The following is a 19,855-nucleotide window of genomic DNA, read 5'->3' on the forward strand; positions in this document are numbered from 1 at the left end:
ACAATGGCAGAGGGACACCTGGAGACTGATGGACACAAAAAGGCAGCGGAAACAACAGTGTGGTGTTGCAGTGACCAGATACCCCAGCTCATTCAGCTAACAGTGATCTGAACTGCCCAGAACTCTACCAACAATCCAAGTGGAAAGGGGAGTCACTGGGAGCTCAGGAGGTGAACCCAGGCAAAGAACTGCTTGTTCTGTTGGTTTGCTTTATTTGACCAAGAGCAGAGACAGAGTGGCAGATCCCAAACAGATGCTGTAGGAACAGGGTAAATTTCATAGCCCAGACCCCCCCACCACTAGAGCTGAATCAGGTGCCGTTTTGTGTAGGATGGCAAAGGCTATGGGACAGGACTGCACATGCACTGAGCTGGGAGCAAACTCATTTCTGGATTAGTGAACTGTAACAACATGGCATCCTACAGGTTTCACCCAAGATAGGTCTGGGTATCCCCCAGACCTAATGACCAACACATCAAGAACACCACCAGTGGAACATCAGGTGTCATTTTGTACAGAGTGGCAGAGGCTTTGAGATTGCAGAGACAACAGTGAGCTGTGCATGCGTTGAGCTGGGAATGAACTCACTGAGCTCACTGGGGCAACAAGGGGACGCCCTGCCTGGATTGTGGGTCCCACTGGTGAGTGTGGGGGCCAGAGTGGGAGCTGCATTCTTGTCTGGATATAGCTGCAGTGTCCTCTTGACACAAGTGTGGACTAGGGCTGGGCACATCAGACTGGGCTAGACTTTGTCACCAACTGGTGCTTGTGAAGACCAGAGTAAGTATAGGAGAGACTAGGCTAGGTCTCTGCTCCTACTGAGCCATGTGTGAGCTGTGTCTGGGTGTGGATAACCTTTGGCTGGGCTGAAACATCCAACAGCAAGAACCAGAATTTGTTGAAAGATCACTGTTCTTGCTAGGGCAAGAGGTGGACTAAGTAGGGCTGGCCCATGGACCCACAAGTGTATGTGAGATCTGACATTGGGAAAGGTTCTGATGGAGGAGCTTGGGAAACTCCTCTGTCAGAACACAGTCTTTGCAGGTGAGTGCAAGAACACTATAGGGAGCAGGTCAGACCAGGCCAGGGAAAGGTACCCACTGGCATACGTTTGGTACAGGTTGGGAGCAGTCCAGGCTGAACCAGTTCACATCACCTGCTGGCAAATCTGAGCACCAGAACAGAGTGTGGGTTGGGCCAGGTTCAGGTGCAACACAAACCAGTACACATTAGGGCTGGGACTGGCAAGCATGGGAACCAAGCTGGGGCAGGCCTGGTGGGGGTTATTGTGGCTCGCTCTGACTAGGTGACAGCTCCCACTGGTTTGCATGAAGGCCAATTGTGCAGTTGGCAGGATTGGACTGGGGTGCACCGTTGGTTTTTTTTTTTTTTTTTTTAAGATTTATTCATTTTATTACAGCCAGATATACACAAAGGAGGAGAGACAGAGAGGAAGATCTTCTGTCCGATGATTCACTCCCCAAGTGAGCCGCAACGGGCCGGTGCGCGCCGATCCGATGCCGGGAACCTGGAACCTCTTCCGGGTCTCCCACGCGGGTGCAGGGTCCCAATGCATTGGGCCGTCCTCAACTGCTTTCCCAGGCCACAAGCAGGGAGCTGGATGGGAAGTGGAGCTGCCGGGATTAGAACCGGCGCCCAAATGGGATCCCGGGGCTTTCAAGGTGAGGACTTCAGCCGCTAGGCCACGCTGCCGGGCCCCAACGTTGGTTTTCGTGGACGACAGGTTGGAAACAAAACTGACCCAGTAATTGCAACTGCCAGCATATGCATAAGCTGATTGGGGTGACCAGCTGTTCTATACCCTGCATTGACAAGCACACACAAGAATTAGGTCTGAGACACTTCAGACAAAGTTTCTTTGGGGATTCCCCCAACTGAACTGCTGAACTCAGAACCCCAACCATGAAGAGAAGGGCAAATCCAATGGTCTGACCATGGAATGCAAGTGTCAAAGCTGAGCCTCCTCAGTGGCTCAGACAGAGCAGTGGAGAGCATATCCAGGTGCAGATGGAGGATATGACAATGCATCGGACCTGCAGAGGATGCCTGGTACTACAACAGTGGGTGGAGAACAGAACAAATTGATCAACTACCCTGGCCAAGTGCTGGCAGTGAATATCTTGGCAAACAGAGACTCTAAGGTGGACTATTTCAGCCAGTGGATTCCCTAGAGATTTCATCTTGCATGGAATGGTTAGATTGGCAGCAATTCAAAACCACTTGAGCAGTGCCCTCAGAGCATGCCTCATGTTGGGGACCCTGGGATGGGTCGGAGGTTGGGTGGGGCATCTCCCTTTATCTCATTCCTTCCCCCAGATACAAAAAAAAAAAAAGAAAAAAGAGAGAGAGAATGTGGAAACAATGGTCTTACCCACTTTCCTGTAGCCCTTGACCCTTGGTGCCCTAATCAACTATTTAAATATTATCAAAATAAAATAATAATAGAAGGAAAAATTTTTCATGTCTAATAAATGAAAACCTCCTAATATGGAGAAAGATTTGGGAAACAACATCCAGCAGGGGCACAGAACTCCCAGCAGGGTTGAGTAAAAGCAGTCTTCACCATAACACATGATAATCAAACTCTCCTCAGTCGAACATAAGCCAAAGATTTTTAAATTTGCACATAAAAAAATCAATTGACCTTTGGAGGAATAACAATTAAATTTAACAGCTAGCCTCTCTCAGGAACCTCTATAAGCCAGAAGAGAATGGAGTAACATGTTCCAGATTCTAAAAGGAAAAAATTGTCGGCCTAGAATAATGTACCCAGCAAAGCTTTCGTTTGTCTTTGAAAATGAAATTCTTACACAGTAAAAAAAAGTTAAAAAGAATATACCTCTTCCAAACCTGCCCTACAAATGATACTTAAAGAGGTTCTCTTGACAGAGAAGAGGAATAGCACCCACCAATACCAAAGGCAAATATGAAGAACATTCCAGTAAAATAACAACAGAACAATAAATCAATGAATAATTCATGGCTAAAATGACAGGACCAAATTACCACCTATTTGTATTAATTTTAAATGTAAATGGATTAAACTCATCAATCAAATGTCATAAATTAGTAGACTGGATTTTAAAATTACCACCATATTTGTATTAACTCTAAATGTAAATGAATTGAACTCATCAATCAAATATCATAGACTAGATTAAAAAGTAAAACCCATTTATTTGTTGCCTACAGGAGACACATCTTTCCAACACAGATCAGTGCAAACTATATCTCATGGATTTTCATCTGCTTGTTTTCATTTTAATTTTTCCAAAACAGTTTTTCCTCGTATTCAATTTTTCGATGTCTCATAAATCATACATTAGCATCATTTGCTTCAAGAAGGTCTTGGATTTTCTTTTTCATTGCTGCAGTGACACATTAATCATTCAGTAGCATGTTATTTAACTTCATGGCATTGTAAATTACTATTTTTCTTCCTGTTGTATTTTGTATTTTGGCTTTTCATTTAAGGGGACGTATAGTAACTGTATAAAGGAAACTATCATATCCAGATGTGAGGATACAATGCAGTATGCATCTCTACTCTCAGATCAAAGATGGATTCCCAACGAAGTTGTTCAATATATCTTGGCAATAAGATGTTGGATTCTCTGCCACTGTCCATGCCGACAATGATGGACTCATGATTGTATATGAAGAACTATACTATTAAATAATATAATGGAACTCAGGGAGAGTAGGTATGGGAAATCCCAGGGCCCATGGAACCGTATCATAAAATGGTAATTTTAAAAAGGAAATTTTAAAAAAGGTGTTTCTCCCCAAATGCCAGCAACAGCCAGGGTTGAGCCCAGTAGACCAGGAATTCATCTAGGTCTCCCACTTGAGTGGCTGCAACCTAAGTACCTGATTTGTTGTCTTCTGCCTCGCAGGGTGTATATATGAAGAGGAGTCCTGAATTGGAGATGGAGACAGTACTCAAACCCAGGCACTCTGACATGGGGCGACATTGTCCCAAGCAGTGGCTTAAGCCACTTGAGTCACAACACTCAGTATATGCATTTCTAAGACAGTAATGAAATAAGAGCAGGGGGCAGGTGCTGCAGCATATCTGGCTAAGATTCCCCTGTACCATCCCACACTGGCACCAGTTTCACTCTTGGCTGTTCCACTGGTCAGTAGCAGAGGACGGCCCAAGTGTTTGGACTCCTGCACCCACATGGGAAACCAGGAAGCAGCTTTGGGCTCCTGGCTTCTGTCTGGCCTAATCCCACCTGCTGTAGCCATTTGGGAAGTGAGCCAGAGGATGGAAGATATCTCTTTTTCCCTGTATCCCTCTTCTTTCTATAACTCTACCTTTTGAATAAATGGAAAAAAAATTAAAGAAAAAATCCACCCCAGCTGAAGGCAACTACCTAGTCACGTGTTACACTGCTGGGAGAAAAGCAACTAATAGCTGGTGGGCATCCTGGGCTGGTTAATGCCAAATTTGTGTTAACCAAACCAGTGTGCCAGCATAATTGCCTATTCTGTTAAAAAATATTTGTGGAAGGCAGACACTGGCATGTCAGCAGACATTGTTCAGGGACCGTGTGTAAGTGTGCATGGGCCCTGGGTAGGTAGACAACTACAGCCTTGCATGACACACTGCCAGAGGACTGGGCTTGGGAGTCTGTGGGCAAGGGAGGCTGTGGATTGCCCAGGAAAGGAGGTCTAGAGATGTGTGGGAGGGAGCACTGCTGAGGGAGAGCGTGACAGGTGAGGAATTACATCTCAGGGACTTTTATCAACCAGACTACTGCACATGTGGGTAAATGAGGGGGCTGAGACCAGGTGGTTTAGAGGAGGAAAACCAGAGGACCTTTGAGGTCAAACCAATAACTCGCCGATATGGTACACCCGAGCTGGGATTGTTGGTATCAACCAATGCCAAATTGCACACAAAAAGCCATGGATGAGGGTCCTGCCTGGCAGAGCTCAACAATAGTACCTGCCAGTGAGTGTCAGGGCAGGGTGTGGATCGTGTTAGACTGGGCCAAGTCACTAACCAGCTCACGTGAGCACTGGGTCTGGGAGCAGATTCTTTGGAGGATTGTGGGCTCACCCCTGCAGGGCTGCCATACCAGCTAGTTTGCTCAAGGGTTGCATGTGATGACAGCCTGGGAGACAGAGTACTGGGGTTGGGAACAGGTCCAGGCTATAGCTCCTGCAGGTGCACCCAACAATTGGGTGTGGGGCAGGCTGAGCTGCAACATCCACCAGCACACACAAAGGGTGAGACTGGGAGAGGCAAGGACAGAATGCCCTGGGAAAGAGCCTCGGACCTGCTGGCATGCCTGAGATCTGCTTTTGGTGGGGGAACTTAGACAACTCCCCTAGTCGGCTGTTGTTCTGCTGGTGAGCACATGAGCCAGGGCTGGGTATTGGTCAGGTTGGGCAGGGATGCTTTACTTGTTGGCAGCTGTGTTTGTGTGGCTCTGTAGGGGGCAAACAGTGCAAGTCCAGGCCAAACAATAGTACATTTTCATGTGTGGGAGCCAGGATATGATGCAAGCCATGCTGGACTAGTCTAGGCTATCACACCTACTGGTTTGCATGAAAGCTAGGGATGGGGGCAGGCTGGGCAGGACTGGACTGTAGCACCGATGAACAAGAGTTGGGACTGGGGGCAGGCCAGGCAGGCCAGGCTGTAGCACCTGATTGGCAAAGGCCAAGCTGGGTGATGGGTTATGCTGGGTTGGGTGGGAGCAACCACTGGAGTGTATAAGACATATGGCTGACAGTGAGCGTGGCTAGGGAGCTAAGGCAAAGCCCTAGGTGGGTTGGTATTCACAGTGGTGAGTGTGAAAGCCAGAATGTGGGCAGTGAATTGGATTGGACATGGCTTCAGTATTCTTCAACATGGGTGTGGACTGATTCTGGAATGCACCAGACTGGGCTAGACTCAAGCACCTGATGGTGCTCACAAGAGTCCAGATGGCTCTAGCCTAGGTTGGGCTAGGTCTCTACATCCACTGAACCATGTGAGAGCTGGGTCTGAGCATAGGCCAGGTGTGGCTGGGCAGTAGCACTCAACAGTATGAAAAAGAACAAGTGTGGGCCAGTTGGGCAAAACTGCTGTACTTGCTAGGACAGGTGGTGGACCAAGTCAGGCTAGGCTAAGAATCCACCAGTGTGCACAAGATCTGCCACTGGGAGGTGACCTAATAGAGGAGCTTGGGGAACTCTGTCAGGACACAAAAATCAAGGCTGGGAGCAGCCCAAACCAGGTCAGGTTACAGTACCTGCAGGCATACATGTGGGTCAGGCCTAAGAGTGGGCCAGGGTGGGCCAGTTCACAGCACCCACTGGCAGATGTGAGAACCAGGACAGGCTAGATTGGGCCACACCACCAGCTAATTCACATTAGGAACAGGATTGGGAGCTGGCTGGGCTAGATTAAGCTGCAGGACCCAATAGCATGAGGTGGAACTGGGGGCAAACTAGGCCGAATCAGGCTGTAGGACCTGCTGGTGAGTGCTGAGGTGAGGCAATCCATGCCAGTCTGGGCTGAAGCTCCCACTAGCACATTTAAGACCTGGGATAGAGGGTAAGCCCAGCAAGAAAGCTGTTGGCCTCTCCTGCTGGGCCACTGTTCCCATCTGTGACCGTGAGAACTGGGACTGGTGGCCGACCACCCTTAGAACCACTACAAAACCCCTTGGCCTGCATGTGAGTTAGGTAAGGGGGTGAGCCAGGATGGGATAAGTGACTGCATCTACTGGTACATGCATGAGCTAGAGTAAGTGCAGGCTGGGCTTTGCCGCAGCACCAGTTAGCAAGTCCTGGGGCTAGGGCAAGTCTTATTAGGCTAGATCTCAGAATCAATTGGAAAATACAAGATCTGGGACTAGGAGTAGGCTCAGTAGGGAAACAGGGTACCTCTCCAATGGGCTGTAAATCCCACTAGTGACAATGAGAATCAGGGCTGTTGGCGGGCCTGGATGGACACATGCCGGCACCCACCAGCAGGAGTGTGGGTTGGATAGTGGGGTCAGTTGGGTTGAACTAGGCTGCAATGCCTATTGATATATACAAGCGCTAATGGGACGTGCACAAGGTTGGACTTATCAGCATTCACCAAAACCAGGGCTGCAGGAAGGCCTGTTGGGGATTACTGGGGGGTCACACAAAGTAGGCTGCAGTTTGCACTGGTGTGTATGAAGGCCAGGTGGTGGTCATGGCTGGGCTGGGCCACAGCACACATTTGCCCATGAGATAGACCTGTGGTTTGCTTACGAGATTGTGTGTAGGCTGACACGGGTGATGGATTGAGCTGGATCCCATACAAGAATCAGGTCTGGGGTCACCTCTTGTGAGGTTTCTTTGGGAATCCCACCCCTCCCCCCATAGACAAATAGATCACTGGACTCAGACTCCAACCATCGTGAAAATCACAGGATCTGTGGTCTGAGCATGGAGTGCATGTCTCAGAACTGCGTCTCCACGGCTGCTGAGGCCTGTGCAGTGGATGGCATGCCCAGATGCACACAGTGGACATGACAATCAGTTCATTGAGGCCCGTAGAGGATGTCTAGTAGCAGGAAGACGGAACAAATTGGACAGCTCTCCTAGACAAGCTTTGACAGCAAATAAGTATCTGGGCAAATCGAGACTCTAAGGTGGACTATGTCAGCAAGCAGACCTTGGAAGGCCACTTGTTCAACCTTGGAGCAGTGAAGTCAAGAGCATCTCAGTACTATCAAAACCACTTAAGCAGCATCCTCAGAAGATGCTCCCCTTCCCGGACCCAAGGAGAACATCGGACGGCACCCCTGCTCAGGTGTAGATGTGGCTGGACTGCTGGGTGCAGCCCCTCTCCCTGTATCTCCCACCTTGCCCAGATACAGAAAGGAAAAGGGAGATTGGAGGTAGTCGTCTCATCCACTTTTCCTTATTCCTCGACTCTCCCCAGCCTAATCTGTGGTCCACATGGGCATGCATCCCTCTCCACTATGTAAACATCATCAAGAATAAAATGAATTTATTAAAAAAAAAAAAGAAAGTACCTTTGCAACTACCTGCAGCACTGTCAAAATTTCCGGTTGCTGAATGGCAAACTGCCTATTTTATGTAGTAAAACATGATGACTGGAGTAAAGATGTCATTTAATAACTAAATACCCAAAAAACAAAGTACACAGCAACTTAAAAAGAAGCATTCTAGGGTCAAATATAAGTCTAAGTAATCAGTAAAACTTGACATTTAAGATGCAAAAGGCAGTAACGGTGTTACAGAAGCACACAATAACACTGGATAATTAATTATATGCGTGGTCGTAATAGTTCAACTGTGGCAATATGTGGGGCTGCTGTTGTTAAGCTGCTGCTTGGGATGCTAAGACCCCATCTCAGTGTGCCCTTCTGAGTCCCCATCCTGGTTCCCAGCAATGTGCCTGGGAAAACAGCTGAAGATGGCCCAAGTATCTGTGTGCCGACCACTCACATGGGAGACCCAGTGTGAGTGCCAGGCTCATGGCTCCAGCCTGGCCACACCCAGCTGCTGCGGTCATTGGGGAATGATCCACCAGGCCAAAGATTTCTTCCCGTTCCCCTCCACCCCACCCCTGTCAGTCTGCTTCTCAAATGAACAAAATATGAAAATCTGAACATTTGCTTATGTCAGAGCAAAGTAAAAGTGTGCCAACTGATTCTATACTTTTTTGATATTTACCATTTTGAAAACATCTGCACTAGCATTAACTTCTCATGAGGGTTGAATTTCTTTCATATGCTTCTCGATGTGGTGTTTTAAAAATCACTTATCTTTGCAGCTTTTATAAAGACATTCCTTTTTATACAACTGCATTTCCAAGGTTTATCAGCCCTCTTTTTCCTTAGTGATCTTCAAGATTCAGAGAAAAGTAAAAGATCCCACATTGGCCGTGTCTAGAGACTGATAGTACTACATTACTAAGTGCTAGTTCATAAGTTACACAATAAGCAAAACGGACACTGAAACACCACATGGTTTATTACATATTTACAATTTAAAAGCAAACATAATACATAGGATTGTAATAGTATTTACATGTAATTAACACAGAAAGTAGTATGACGCATTGGTTTAGGGGCTGATGGCCATCATACCTCAAATACGTATGGCCTTTCAAGTACAAGGTACACAACAAGGAAAATGTTAAAAGTGCTGAAGAAAAAAATCATGTAACAAAATTCTTAGCTCCTTTGTTCAGAATTCACTTGAATTACACTTTGCGTGTATTTTTTTCCCCCAAAAATACAGGCTTGTTGACTTATAAAGCCCAAGTTAGCTCAGTGAAATACCTTGTCAATGTAACAAAATAAAAACACAGTTTGTAATTTACAATCTTTAGCATAATTAAAGAGCAAAGCTTTGGAGTAGTACCTTTAAAAGATTAAGTTGTTAAAAATGTATATAAAATCAAATTGACTTCATAAATGCCAGTTACATTAGAGATGTAATACACCTTGTGGAAAAAGTACTCAACTAATGCAAGTTTGTAAAGGAATTCCCATTTCATGAGAATTAGATCACTGTCAAGCCAGGCGAACAATGGAATTAGCAGCACAATAAATGTAATCTTGGAAATTTGGAAACACCTTTCAACACTTAACCACAAATAGGTAAAACATAAAAACACTTATCTGAAAATTAGTGCTGAATTTGGAATGAAATAATTATGTCAATGTGAGAAAATGAAGACGTGTCATAGTTATATAAAATGATCTGGAGACAAATGGCAATGATTTTGATTAACGTTAAAAACTGTCACACTAAACACATTTTTCTGTTTCCCTGAGAGCACTAATTAGAGAACAAAATGCCATATGCAGTGAAAAAATGACATTTGCCATTATAACGTCATATAGTCACAGATTACAAAAATAAATCTGTGCAGATAAAAATGAATAAAAACAGAATAATCTGTATTAAAATTAAAAAATATATGGCAGACTAATTTGACATCATGACATTCTTTGCCACGATTGAGTCTGTTCAACAAATTAAATCAGGAATCTCTGATCCACCAAGGTTTTAGCAGCCAAATTCTTCTGTCCTATTGTATTACGGATGAATCTAAATATCTGGAAAAGTAAAACAATTCGATATGAAAATAAACATACAAAGCAAATATCAAAATATCTAAGTTAAGCTAGATAACTATTTTCACACATTAGACATCTGAATACCATGGTGATACAAATTATTCTATTATGCTCTTTCATAAAATCATAGCAGTTCCTATTCAGAATATATACTTATCAATTAATATAAATCCTCTATGTTTACAGGAATATATTTACAAATATTTTGAAAGCCAACTTTATTAAAACTCTTAAAGCTATAGGAACATCAAAAGAATTTACCTGCTACAGGCAAAATTTGTTTATAATTCTAGATCTCTAATAAGGACTAATAAATTACATCTTCCTGATTCATATTTCCTTGACAAAGTAGAAAAAATTTTGGTTATGATTAACAACCACATTTTGCCACTTCTTGGAGCTTCTATTTCAGAGACTGTTTTATCCACACTGTTGTTTGTATCCACACAGGCTGGGGTGCATGAAAATCACAAGCTAAAGGGGTTTTTTGTGTGTTGAGCTCTTAGCTAGCAGGTGAATGGGAGTGCAAGCTCTGTTTAGTTTTGGCAGCTGGCAGACTACTGGGTAATTGTTTTGTGAGATCACATTTGGTTAATAAGCAACTCAGGCCCTCCACTACATCCCAGTATTTCTCTGACCCGCAAGGATAAAGTGTGGAATGCAACTGGCTGAACTTTGTTAGCTTCACAAATTCCGAGTGATAGCACACACAGTTACTCTCTGCTATAAAAATAACTATCTCCAAACTATCTATTTTAAAGAAAAACCAGAGAAATCTGAAAGATTTACCTCTTGTTGTATGTATGTAAGGAAGGCTGCTAAAACAAAATTTTGGCAAGCCAAATCCACAACACAGAAGAACAGCAGATCAAAGATAAGAAGAGTGGCTTCATTTCCATAATACAGAACACTGCTGAAAGAATAGCCCTCATCTATTAAAATAAACAAACACAATCTGTAAGACACAAATTACAAGTCTAAAAACAGCACAAATCCAAATTTTCGTCAATAAATTTTGTGTATTTAAAAATAACATTAGAAGTAACAGTTCACTTAAAAATAAACAAAAGGAATTAAGATCTATGAATCTAAAAGGATCACCACACAACTCATAAAAAGTAGCTTTAACATTTGGACCAAGCGTTGGTAATTGTAAGTATGTGTGTGTGTGTGTTTAATGTCTTTCAAAGATGAGTTAATAAACATCCTTTCTCTTTTCTTAAATGTAATGATAGATATTAATCCTAGGAAAAATACTCAAAGATTAAGTTAAAGATTAAACAAAACAGCTCAAAATCAGAAAGGTGAAGAATACTCCATGATGTTCTAAAATCTCGATCTTAAGCAATATCCAATAATTTCTCTTTAAGATCTCTTCTAACTCCACAAGTGGGTTTTGTTTTGGGAATATGAACACTCTTTAAAACAAATTCAGATGAAAGCTACAGATTCTTTCACCGGAAAACATCCTGCAAACAACTTCAGGGGGGTCCAGAGAACCAAGGAAACTGTTTATGAATACCCAGATGGGAACCCGTTTCATACAAGAGGACATCTAGGGGGCTGGCAATGCTCTTTCTTGATCAGGTGCTAGATACGAGGAGTGCCTTTGGTTTGTGAAGTCAGTGACCAGTAAGCTATATCCTTACAAAGCACATACTACATGTGTATATGTATACAAACAATTGGAAAAGTAAAACCTACATGTTTTCCCTGGGTGATCAACTAACTGATCCTGTAATGACTTCCTACAATAGTCCCTAGCTTATTATTTATCTTTACTTCGTGCTAAAATCTAGTTCTTCTATCTGATGCCATACTGGATGCCTCTACATGGACATCCCAAAGGCACATTAAGATCCAATACATTAAAAAATAAATCCACCGACTTTCTTTCAAAGCCTGTTCTTCCACTGGCACTCCATTTTAGTCAGTGGTGCCACTTAGCTGCCAATTTAGTCACATGAGCTGGAAATCCGGATAACTCCTGACTGCTCTTTTTCTCCTACATTTATATACATCCTTTAATATCTCTTTCTTTCGTATTCCCACTGCAAATGCCTTAGCTTATATTTTCATCATCTTGTAATAAAGATGGAGAAGACTATTTTGAGAAGTAGAGGATGACAGCAGAGAAGAACAAAGCAAGAGGCAGGAAGAAAGGACGGAGATGACTGTACTAGAAGTAGCAACACCCTGTTTCTGGCTACCTATCCAACACGTACTGGTATTCAATTCTTAGTATATGATAACCCTATACAAATCTTTAGAAGGTAATATCTAATTTTACAAAAAGGGCTTTCAAGTTCAGAAACTTTAAGCAACTTTTCCTGGTTCATAAGCAGATAAGTCAGGCTTTGACACCAAGCCCAGAAGACTGAAAATTTTAAGTTCATTTTTAATTTGTTTACGAGGTTAAAAGGGCCTCTGATTAGGGTGGGGAGGGTCAGGTATGGAGGAAGGTAGGTGCAACACAGAAATTTCAGTTTTTGTTTTTTCTCCTGTGTCCACATGGGAAGGAGAGGAAACTGCTCCTTGATGTCAAACTGCATCAGCATCTGGCAATAGGGAACGGTCCACTGAAGACACATCAGAGCTTCCCCGCATGAGGAACAGTGTTCTGAAGGTATTACCTGAACGTTTTTGATAGCCAGGAACATACTTGGCCATAACATAATTGCCCAACCTATTCTGCTTTCCATCCTCTAAGGAGGCAGCTGACTCTAATGAGGCCTTTACTGGCCTAGAAGAGCTGGCCATTACGTCTTCCATGTGCATTCGAACACGCTGTCCATTGCACAGACATCAACAATTGAGGAGACTCAGTCCTCACACATGTACTCCAAGGTTGGACCATATATCCTGTGATGTTCCCTGTGGCCAGGGTCTCACTAGTGGGAGCTGCAGTGTAGTAGAGTGCCCACAGTTTCCCTACAAGATCCACTCCAAGCCCTGGATCTTGCGCTTGCCAGGGAGTACTGCAGTCCAGTCTGACATGAGTTGCACCGAGTCCCCGCAAACTGATGTTGTGGTCTAGACCAGCTGACCTGCAACCATTCTGGCTCTCATGTATGCCAGCAGGTGTAGCAGCCTACCCCAGCCTGGCTTGCCCCCGTCCCAGCTCTCATGCTCACCAGTGGAAGCAAGAAACCCAGCAAGGGAGTCCCTGAAGTTCCTCTACCAGGCCACTTCCAATCCCAGGGAGTCTTGCATGTGCCAGCAGATGTTACAAGTCAGAGATGGCCCACTCCAAACTTGGCATTCACCAACAATCGCTATAGCCCAGCTCAGCCTGGCCCAGTCCCAGTCCCACATGGGAGACCTGGAAGAGATGTCTCCTGGCTTTGCACTGGCTCAGCTCTGGCCACTGTGGCAATCTGGGGAGTGAATCAGTGGATGGAAAATTCTTCTGCTTTTTCTCTTTAATCCTGCCTTTCTAACAAAAATAAATAAATCTTCAAAAAAAAAAAAAACCCACAGATTTTCTGAACCCTGTTGAAACAAAGCTGATGGCTTCGAAAACTAGCAAAACCACTCAAATACTACCCTCAACATACTCTTCCCCACACTGGGGTCCCTAAGGTATCACAAATGACTGTCCCCACATCCCTGGGTGTTGATGTAGTTTAACAGCAAGGAGCAGCACCTCCCTCCCTGGGGACACAGCTTCCTCCATATCTTAACATATCCCCACCCTAACTGGAAACCCACATGGGTGTGCATCCCTCTCAACCATGCAGCAAACAATGTTAAAAAGAAAATTAAAAATAAAGTAAAACAAAATAAAAAGAATTTAAGATATAATCAAAATTAGATGTTAACAAATAATCACAAATATTTTTCTTCCTTTAGTGCTGAATAGATATTCCACTGATTAATGTTCCAATAAAATCTCTGGATTTAATATATTTTACTATCTTATTCATGTGTACTGTTGACTCTGAAATTAAGCTTGTTTTCTAATAGAATATCTTATATACTTTATATTACTTGACATAAGATAGAATACAGAAAACAATTCTATGAGGTTAACTGAGTTCATTACATTTGTTTTGATTATATATCAAAGGAAAATAACTACAAATATTTTTTCAAACTTTGGAAGCAATAATCAAATTCAGCAAAGGCATTTGAAGGGTACCATTGTAAAAGATGCTCTTTTCCATTGGTTCCATGAATTCCATCCCAAGAATTCTTTCAATAAGCAATTTATCTTTTATAAAGTAATCCATTTCCTTATGAACCTAATACAAAGAGAATAACTTCAAAAACAGAGAATATGTGCTTTCTAATTAACATAAAACCAGACAGAGGAAAAACACAAATGAAATATACACAGTGAAAATCAGTTCAAAATAAGTTTCTCAGAAATAGAACCCTGAAATAGCAGCAGGATCTCAAATAATGAGTAATGCAGGCATATTTTGATATTATGCTAAGAAAATTTCAGTACAGACATATCAAAGAGAATTATCATTATACTAAAAGACATATAAAATCTCATTTTATTCTTACACAACCCAATTCTATTCCTAAGCCATAATTTTTAATGACTAGAAATATCTTTCTATGCATTACATTTGACAATACAAAAAAAGAGGATTCTAAGAACATTCCCTAGGTTAACTGATATTCCAACCTCACTTTTTTAAAAATCACATTTCATCCTAGCACCAATATCAATGTTGATATACATACATGGTCGATGAAAGAGCCAAGAAATTTATTCATTGTATGATACGCTTTTATGCACTGCTCAAAAGTGCTTGTTGATGAACTCAGTAGTCTAGCAGGGCCATTTTTCTAATGTAAAAAGAGAAATGAATGAATCCTAAATGACATGCAATAGTGGCAACACGCATCTGAACTGTCCTTCACACTGACCCTCGTTAGCGTCTCATGAATCCTGTCGTAATGCTGCCGCATCTGGCTGGAAATGGCCATCTGAAAAGTCTGGCCATCTGTGTTGGGTACCAAACCTCGCTGGCTGCACAAATTTTCCTGAAAAGTTAAAGAACTTAAATTAAGGCCAAAATTATATATGTACAAAAAGCCTATTTCAAAAGGAAAATACAGCACTTTCCTTAGTGGGCATCATACATTACAACACTGTATTTGACACAAAGTTTCTTGCATTAGCCAATGTTCCCTCTCCCCTTCAGTTTTTACTCATTTCTACTTTATTCTAATGCATACTCCCCTCCTTACAAAAAAACTAAAAAATGAAATTTATTGCACATTGACATTCTTAGCTTCCTTATGATTAGTTCATTGTGCTTAAATGTATACAGAAAACCTAGTCATAGAATTAATAGTCTCGTGTGGAGAAAAAAGATGACCGACGGTGGTAGACTGATGTGCTCAGGGGTGCGGAAAGAAGGGGACGGGAGTTGACAGAGCAGAGGACAAGAGAAAGAGAAACGTGGAGAAAACGAAAGGCAGCAGTGAAACAGACGTGAAAGGCTGAACTGCAACCCAAGAGCGTAAAGGAGGGCTCCACCCGTGGCTATGGAGACTCGGAGACTTGAGCGAAATTCAGTGAGAGAAACTCGGTGAGCAAAATTCGGTGAGTTGCAGACACAGGGAAGTGCCTGCCTACAGCATGGGGAGAGGGGAAGGTGGACCCTGGGAACAAAACATGGGTGAAGGGAGTCTGAACTGAGCAAAGTGTAGCAGACGTGGAACTAGGTGACCTGGCCAGAGGAGGGAATACCATTGCACAGAAGGAAACAGAGGGGCCAGGAGAACCTGGGAACTGGAATCCTCCAGTACCTCTACAAACTCTTCAAAACAACAGAAAAGGAAGCAACCCTTCCAAACTCATTCTATGAACCCAACATTACCTTAATCCCAAAGCTGGATAGAGAATTAACAGAGAAGGAAAACTACAGACTGGTCTCCCTGATGAACACTGATGCTAAGATCCTCAACAAAATCCTAGCCAATAGAATTCAGAAAAACATCTGAGAGGTCATTCATCCGGATCAAGCAGGATTCATCCTGGGCATGCCAGGATAGTTCAACATTTGCAAATCCATAAATGTAATACACCACATCCAAAAACTGAGGAACAAAAATCATATAATAGTCTTAATAGATGCAGAAAATGCTTTCGACAAAATCCAACACCACTTTATGCTCAAAACGTTAACCAAGATAGGCATAGAAGGAACAGTTCACAACATAATCAAAGCAATACATGCAAAACCCAGTGCCAGCATCATATTGAATGGAATGGAGAAAAACTGGAACCCTTTCCACTGAGATCTGGAACAAGACAAGGATGTCCACTATCACCACTGCTATTCAACATAGTCCTAGAGGTACTCGCAGAGGCCATAAGACAAAAAAAAAAAAAAAAAAAAAAAAAAAAAGAAGAAGAAATCAAAGGAATTCAAATGGGAAACGAAGAAGCTAAGCTATCACTATTCACAGATGACATGATCCTATACATAGAAGAACCAAGAGACTCAATACAGAGACTGTGGAAACTTACACAAGAGTTTGGTAGAGTGGCAGGGTACAAAATAAATGAACAAAAACCAACAGCCACAGTGCATGCAAACAGCTCCAAGATGGAAAAAGATCTAACCAGCATGGTGCCGTTCAAAATAACAGAGAAGAAAATGAAGTATCAGGTCCAGCGCGATAGCATACTGGTTAAAGTACTCGCCTTGCACGTGCTGGGATCTCATATGGGCACCGGTTCTAATCCTGGCAGCTCCACTTCCCATCCAGCTCCCTGCTTGTGGCCTGGGAAAGCAGTCAAGGATGGCCCAGAGCGTGGGGACCCTCCACCCACATGGGAGACCTGGAAGAGCTCCTGGATCCTGGCTTCGGATTGGCTCAGCTCCAGCCGTTGCAGCCCTTGGAGAGTGAGCCACCGGACAGAAGATCTTCCTCTCTGTCTCTCCTCCTCTCTGTATATCTGTCTTTCCAATAAAAATAAATAAATCTTTAAAAAAAAGAGAAAATGAAGTATCTAGGAATAAACCTAACTAAAAATGTAGAAGACCTCTTTGACGAAAACTACAAAAAAACTTAAAAAAGAAATTGAAGAAGACTTCAAAAAAAATGGAGAAACATACCATGTTCCTTGGATGGATAAAATCAATATCATCAAAATGTCCATACTACCAAAAACAATATGTACATTCAATGCAATCCCTATCAAACTACCCAAAACATTCTTCATAGAACTGGGAAAAATTATACAAGGAAACATAAAAAACCACGAATAGCTAGAACCACCCTGAATAATAGGAATCTAACAAGGGGGATCACAATTCCAGACTTCTGGACATGCTATAGGGTGGTGGTTATTAAAACAGCCTGGTATTGGCACAGAGAAGAGGATCAATGAAGTAGAATAGAAGCAACAGAAGGGAACCCGCACAGGTTCAGCCATATAATCTTTGACAAAAAAACAGGTGACAATCCATGCAAATGGGAAGGTCTCTTCAATAAATGCTGTTGGGACAATTGGTTGACAGTCTGCAGAAACAAGAAGTTAAGACCTACATCTTTCACCATACAATAAGATCAAATTTAAATGGATAAAAGACCTAAACCTACATCCAGAAACCTTCAAACTTCTGGAAGAAAATGTTGGAAACACCCTGCAAGATTTAGGAGTAGGTCCTGACTTCCTAAAACAAAAATCACAAAAAGCAACAGCAATCAAGACCAAACAAGTGGGACTACATCAAACTAAGAAGCTTCTGTACAGCAAAAGAAACAAGCAATAAAGTAAAAAAGCAACCCATTAAATGGGAAATCTTTGCACACTACACAGGAGATAAGGGGCTAATCTCCAGAATATACAAAGATCTCCAAAACAACCAAAACAACAAAACAAACCAACCACTCAAGAAATGGGCGAGACACTTTACAAACAAACAAATTCAAATGGCAAACAAACATGAAAAATACTCAAGCTCCTTGGCAATAAGGGAAACCCAAATTAAGACATCACTGATGTAGCACCTAAGGCCAGTAAGAATGGCTGACATACAAAAAACCACCAACAACACTTGCTGGCGAGGATGTGGGGGAAAGGGAACCCTACTCCATTGCTGGTGGGGCTGCAGGCTGGTACAGCCTCTATGGAAATCAGTATGGAGAACACTCAAACAACTCAAAATCCACATACCATATGATCCAGCAATAGCACTCCTAGGAATATATCCAAAACACCTGTTACACGAGAAACCAACATGCACCCCTATGTTCATAGCCGCACAGTCAATAATTGCAAAAACTTGGAAGCAACCGAAATGCCCATCAACAGAAGACAGGATAAGGAAACTATGGTTCATCTACTCCATGGAATACTACTCAGCTATTTTAAAAAAATGAAATGCATTTCTTTGGGGCCAAATGGACCCAACTGGAAACCATTATGCTAAGAGAAATGAGCCAATCCCAAAAAGTTAGATACCACATGTTTGCCTTAATTTAAGATGAAACAATGTCAATCCTAAAAATAGTACCTGTAAATTGCAATATTATTACACCCTCAAACAGCCTGTACACACGCAATAAGATATTGTGATGTAACCGATGAACCAATAAGCAATGATCTACATCAAAGAACTGAAAAGCCTGATATGCTTCTAATACCTTAGGCTTTTCCGCAATGGGTTGGGAGAGCAGAGGAATCTTCCACCGTCTTAGAGTGAGTGAGGAAGACGTTAAGTATAATCTATCAAGACTGTAACAGGTAACTTTGACAGCAGACTCGAATCAGCATTAGACACTAGCAAAAACTATTAAGACAGTGGGATCCAAGAGAAATCCTGACAGCCTCTTAACCGGAGGTCATATGTCCAGAGCAGGAGGGGACCTCAGAGTGGAGCAGGAGGACAGAAGCAGGCTTGTATCCTAACCCCTGAGACTCCCGGTAACCTCCCAAATGCTTTTATCACAGCAGTGGATACCTCATCAAGGACTTTATCCCAACTGCCAAGGAGATCACAGGGAATTGGAGTGCCCTCGTAGGCCAAGAACTCCGGGGTCAACCATTACCTAGCGCATCTCCCATACGGGATGGAAGAAGCCCAGAACCCTCCTCACAGGGTCTATTGACATCGGAACAACAGCCAGGAGCCCTGAACAGTCCTCAGAAATAGAACAACAGTACACTTCCTTTGGTATGTGGGAGAGGAGCTTTCTCTGGTCCTTAGTTCCAACTTTGGCACGCCACCCTTTCTTGCAATGACTATCAGGGTCGCTCCGAAGCCCCCAAAATTAGATCAGATAGAAACCAATAAGGAAAGCTTAGAACAGACAGGAAAAAGTCAGCTTGGACTCTTATATACCTCACTAGGTAGGACACAAAGTTCAGTTACTAAGGTATTGAAGACTTCTCTGTGAACCCCTCCTAAAACTGCTCCTCAGTCGTTAACATATGGCTTGTTAGAGTTATAAGCCTGTTTGGACTATCCTAAAATTCACAAAGTTCAGTAAAATCATGATCGAATACTATAAGCTGCTCAATATAAATATGAAGAAAAAAAAGACACGAGGCAGCCGAATAGTACCTATAACCATCTTAAGGTTTATAGCATTTGGTTATGTATAAATCAAAATTAAGATGTCCATGAAGCAGTTACACAATGTGGTTAAGAACTTGCATTTTTCTATCACTTTGGTCATTCAGTAGCATGTTAGTTAACTTCATGATGTGGTAAACTTCCATTTTTCTTCCTGTTGTTGAATTTGTGTTGTGGGTTTTCATTGGA

The 19,855-nt window shown here is 42.7% G+C and overlaps 1 protein-coding gene and 1 long non-coding RNA gene across 2 annotated transcripts in view; one reads left to right on the plus strand and one right to left on the minus strand.

The window, feature by feature from the left end:
• LOC131481156 (uncharacterized) overlaps positions 1-19,855 on the plus strand; it is a 151,142-nt gene that overhangs the window by 102,899 nt on the left and 28,388 nt on the right. The window lies entirely within an intron of this gene.
• The window catches only part of TMEM67 (transmembrane protein 67), a 58,294-nt gene continuing 48,342 nt past the window's right edge, over positions 9,904-19,855 (minus strand). Inside the window, exons 24-28 of the mRNA XM_058668799.1 lie at positions 14,997-15,113; positions 14,811-14,915; positions 14,254-14,356; positions 10,902-11,044; positions 9,904-10,091 (exon numbers count right to left, since the gene is read on the minus strand). Coding sequence (XP_058524782.1) covers positions 10,011-10,091; positions 10,902-11,044; positions 14,254-14,356; positions 14,811-14,915; positions 14,997-15,113 — 549 coding nt within the window. The 3' untranslated portion in view covers positions 9,904-10,010. The remainder of the gene's footprint in view (positions 10,092-10,901; positions 11,045-14,253; positions 14,357-14,810; positions 14,916-14,996; positions 15,114-19,855) is intronic.

This window comes from Ochotona princeps, chromosome 9, assembly GCF_030435755.1.
Source record: "Ochotona princeps isolate mOchPri1 chromosome 9, mOchPri1.hap1, whole genome shotgun sequence".
Taxonomy (NCBI): Eukaryota; Metazoa; Chordata; class Mammalia; order Lagomorpha; family Ochotonidae; genus Ochotona; species Ochotona princeps.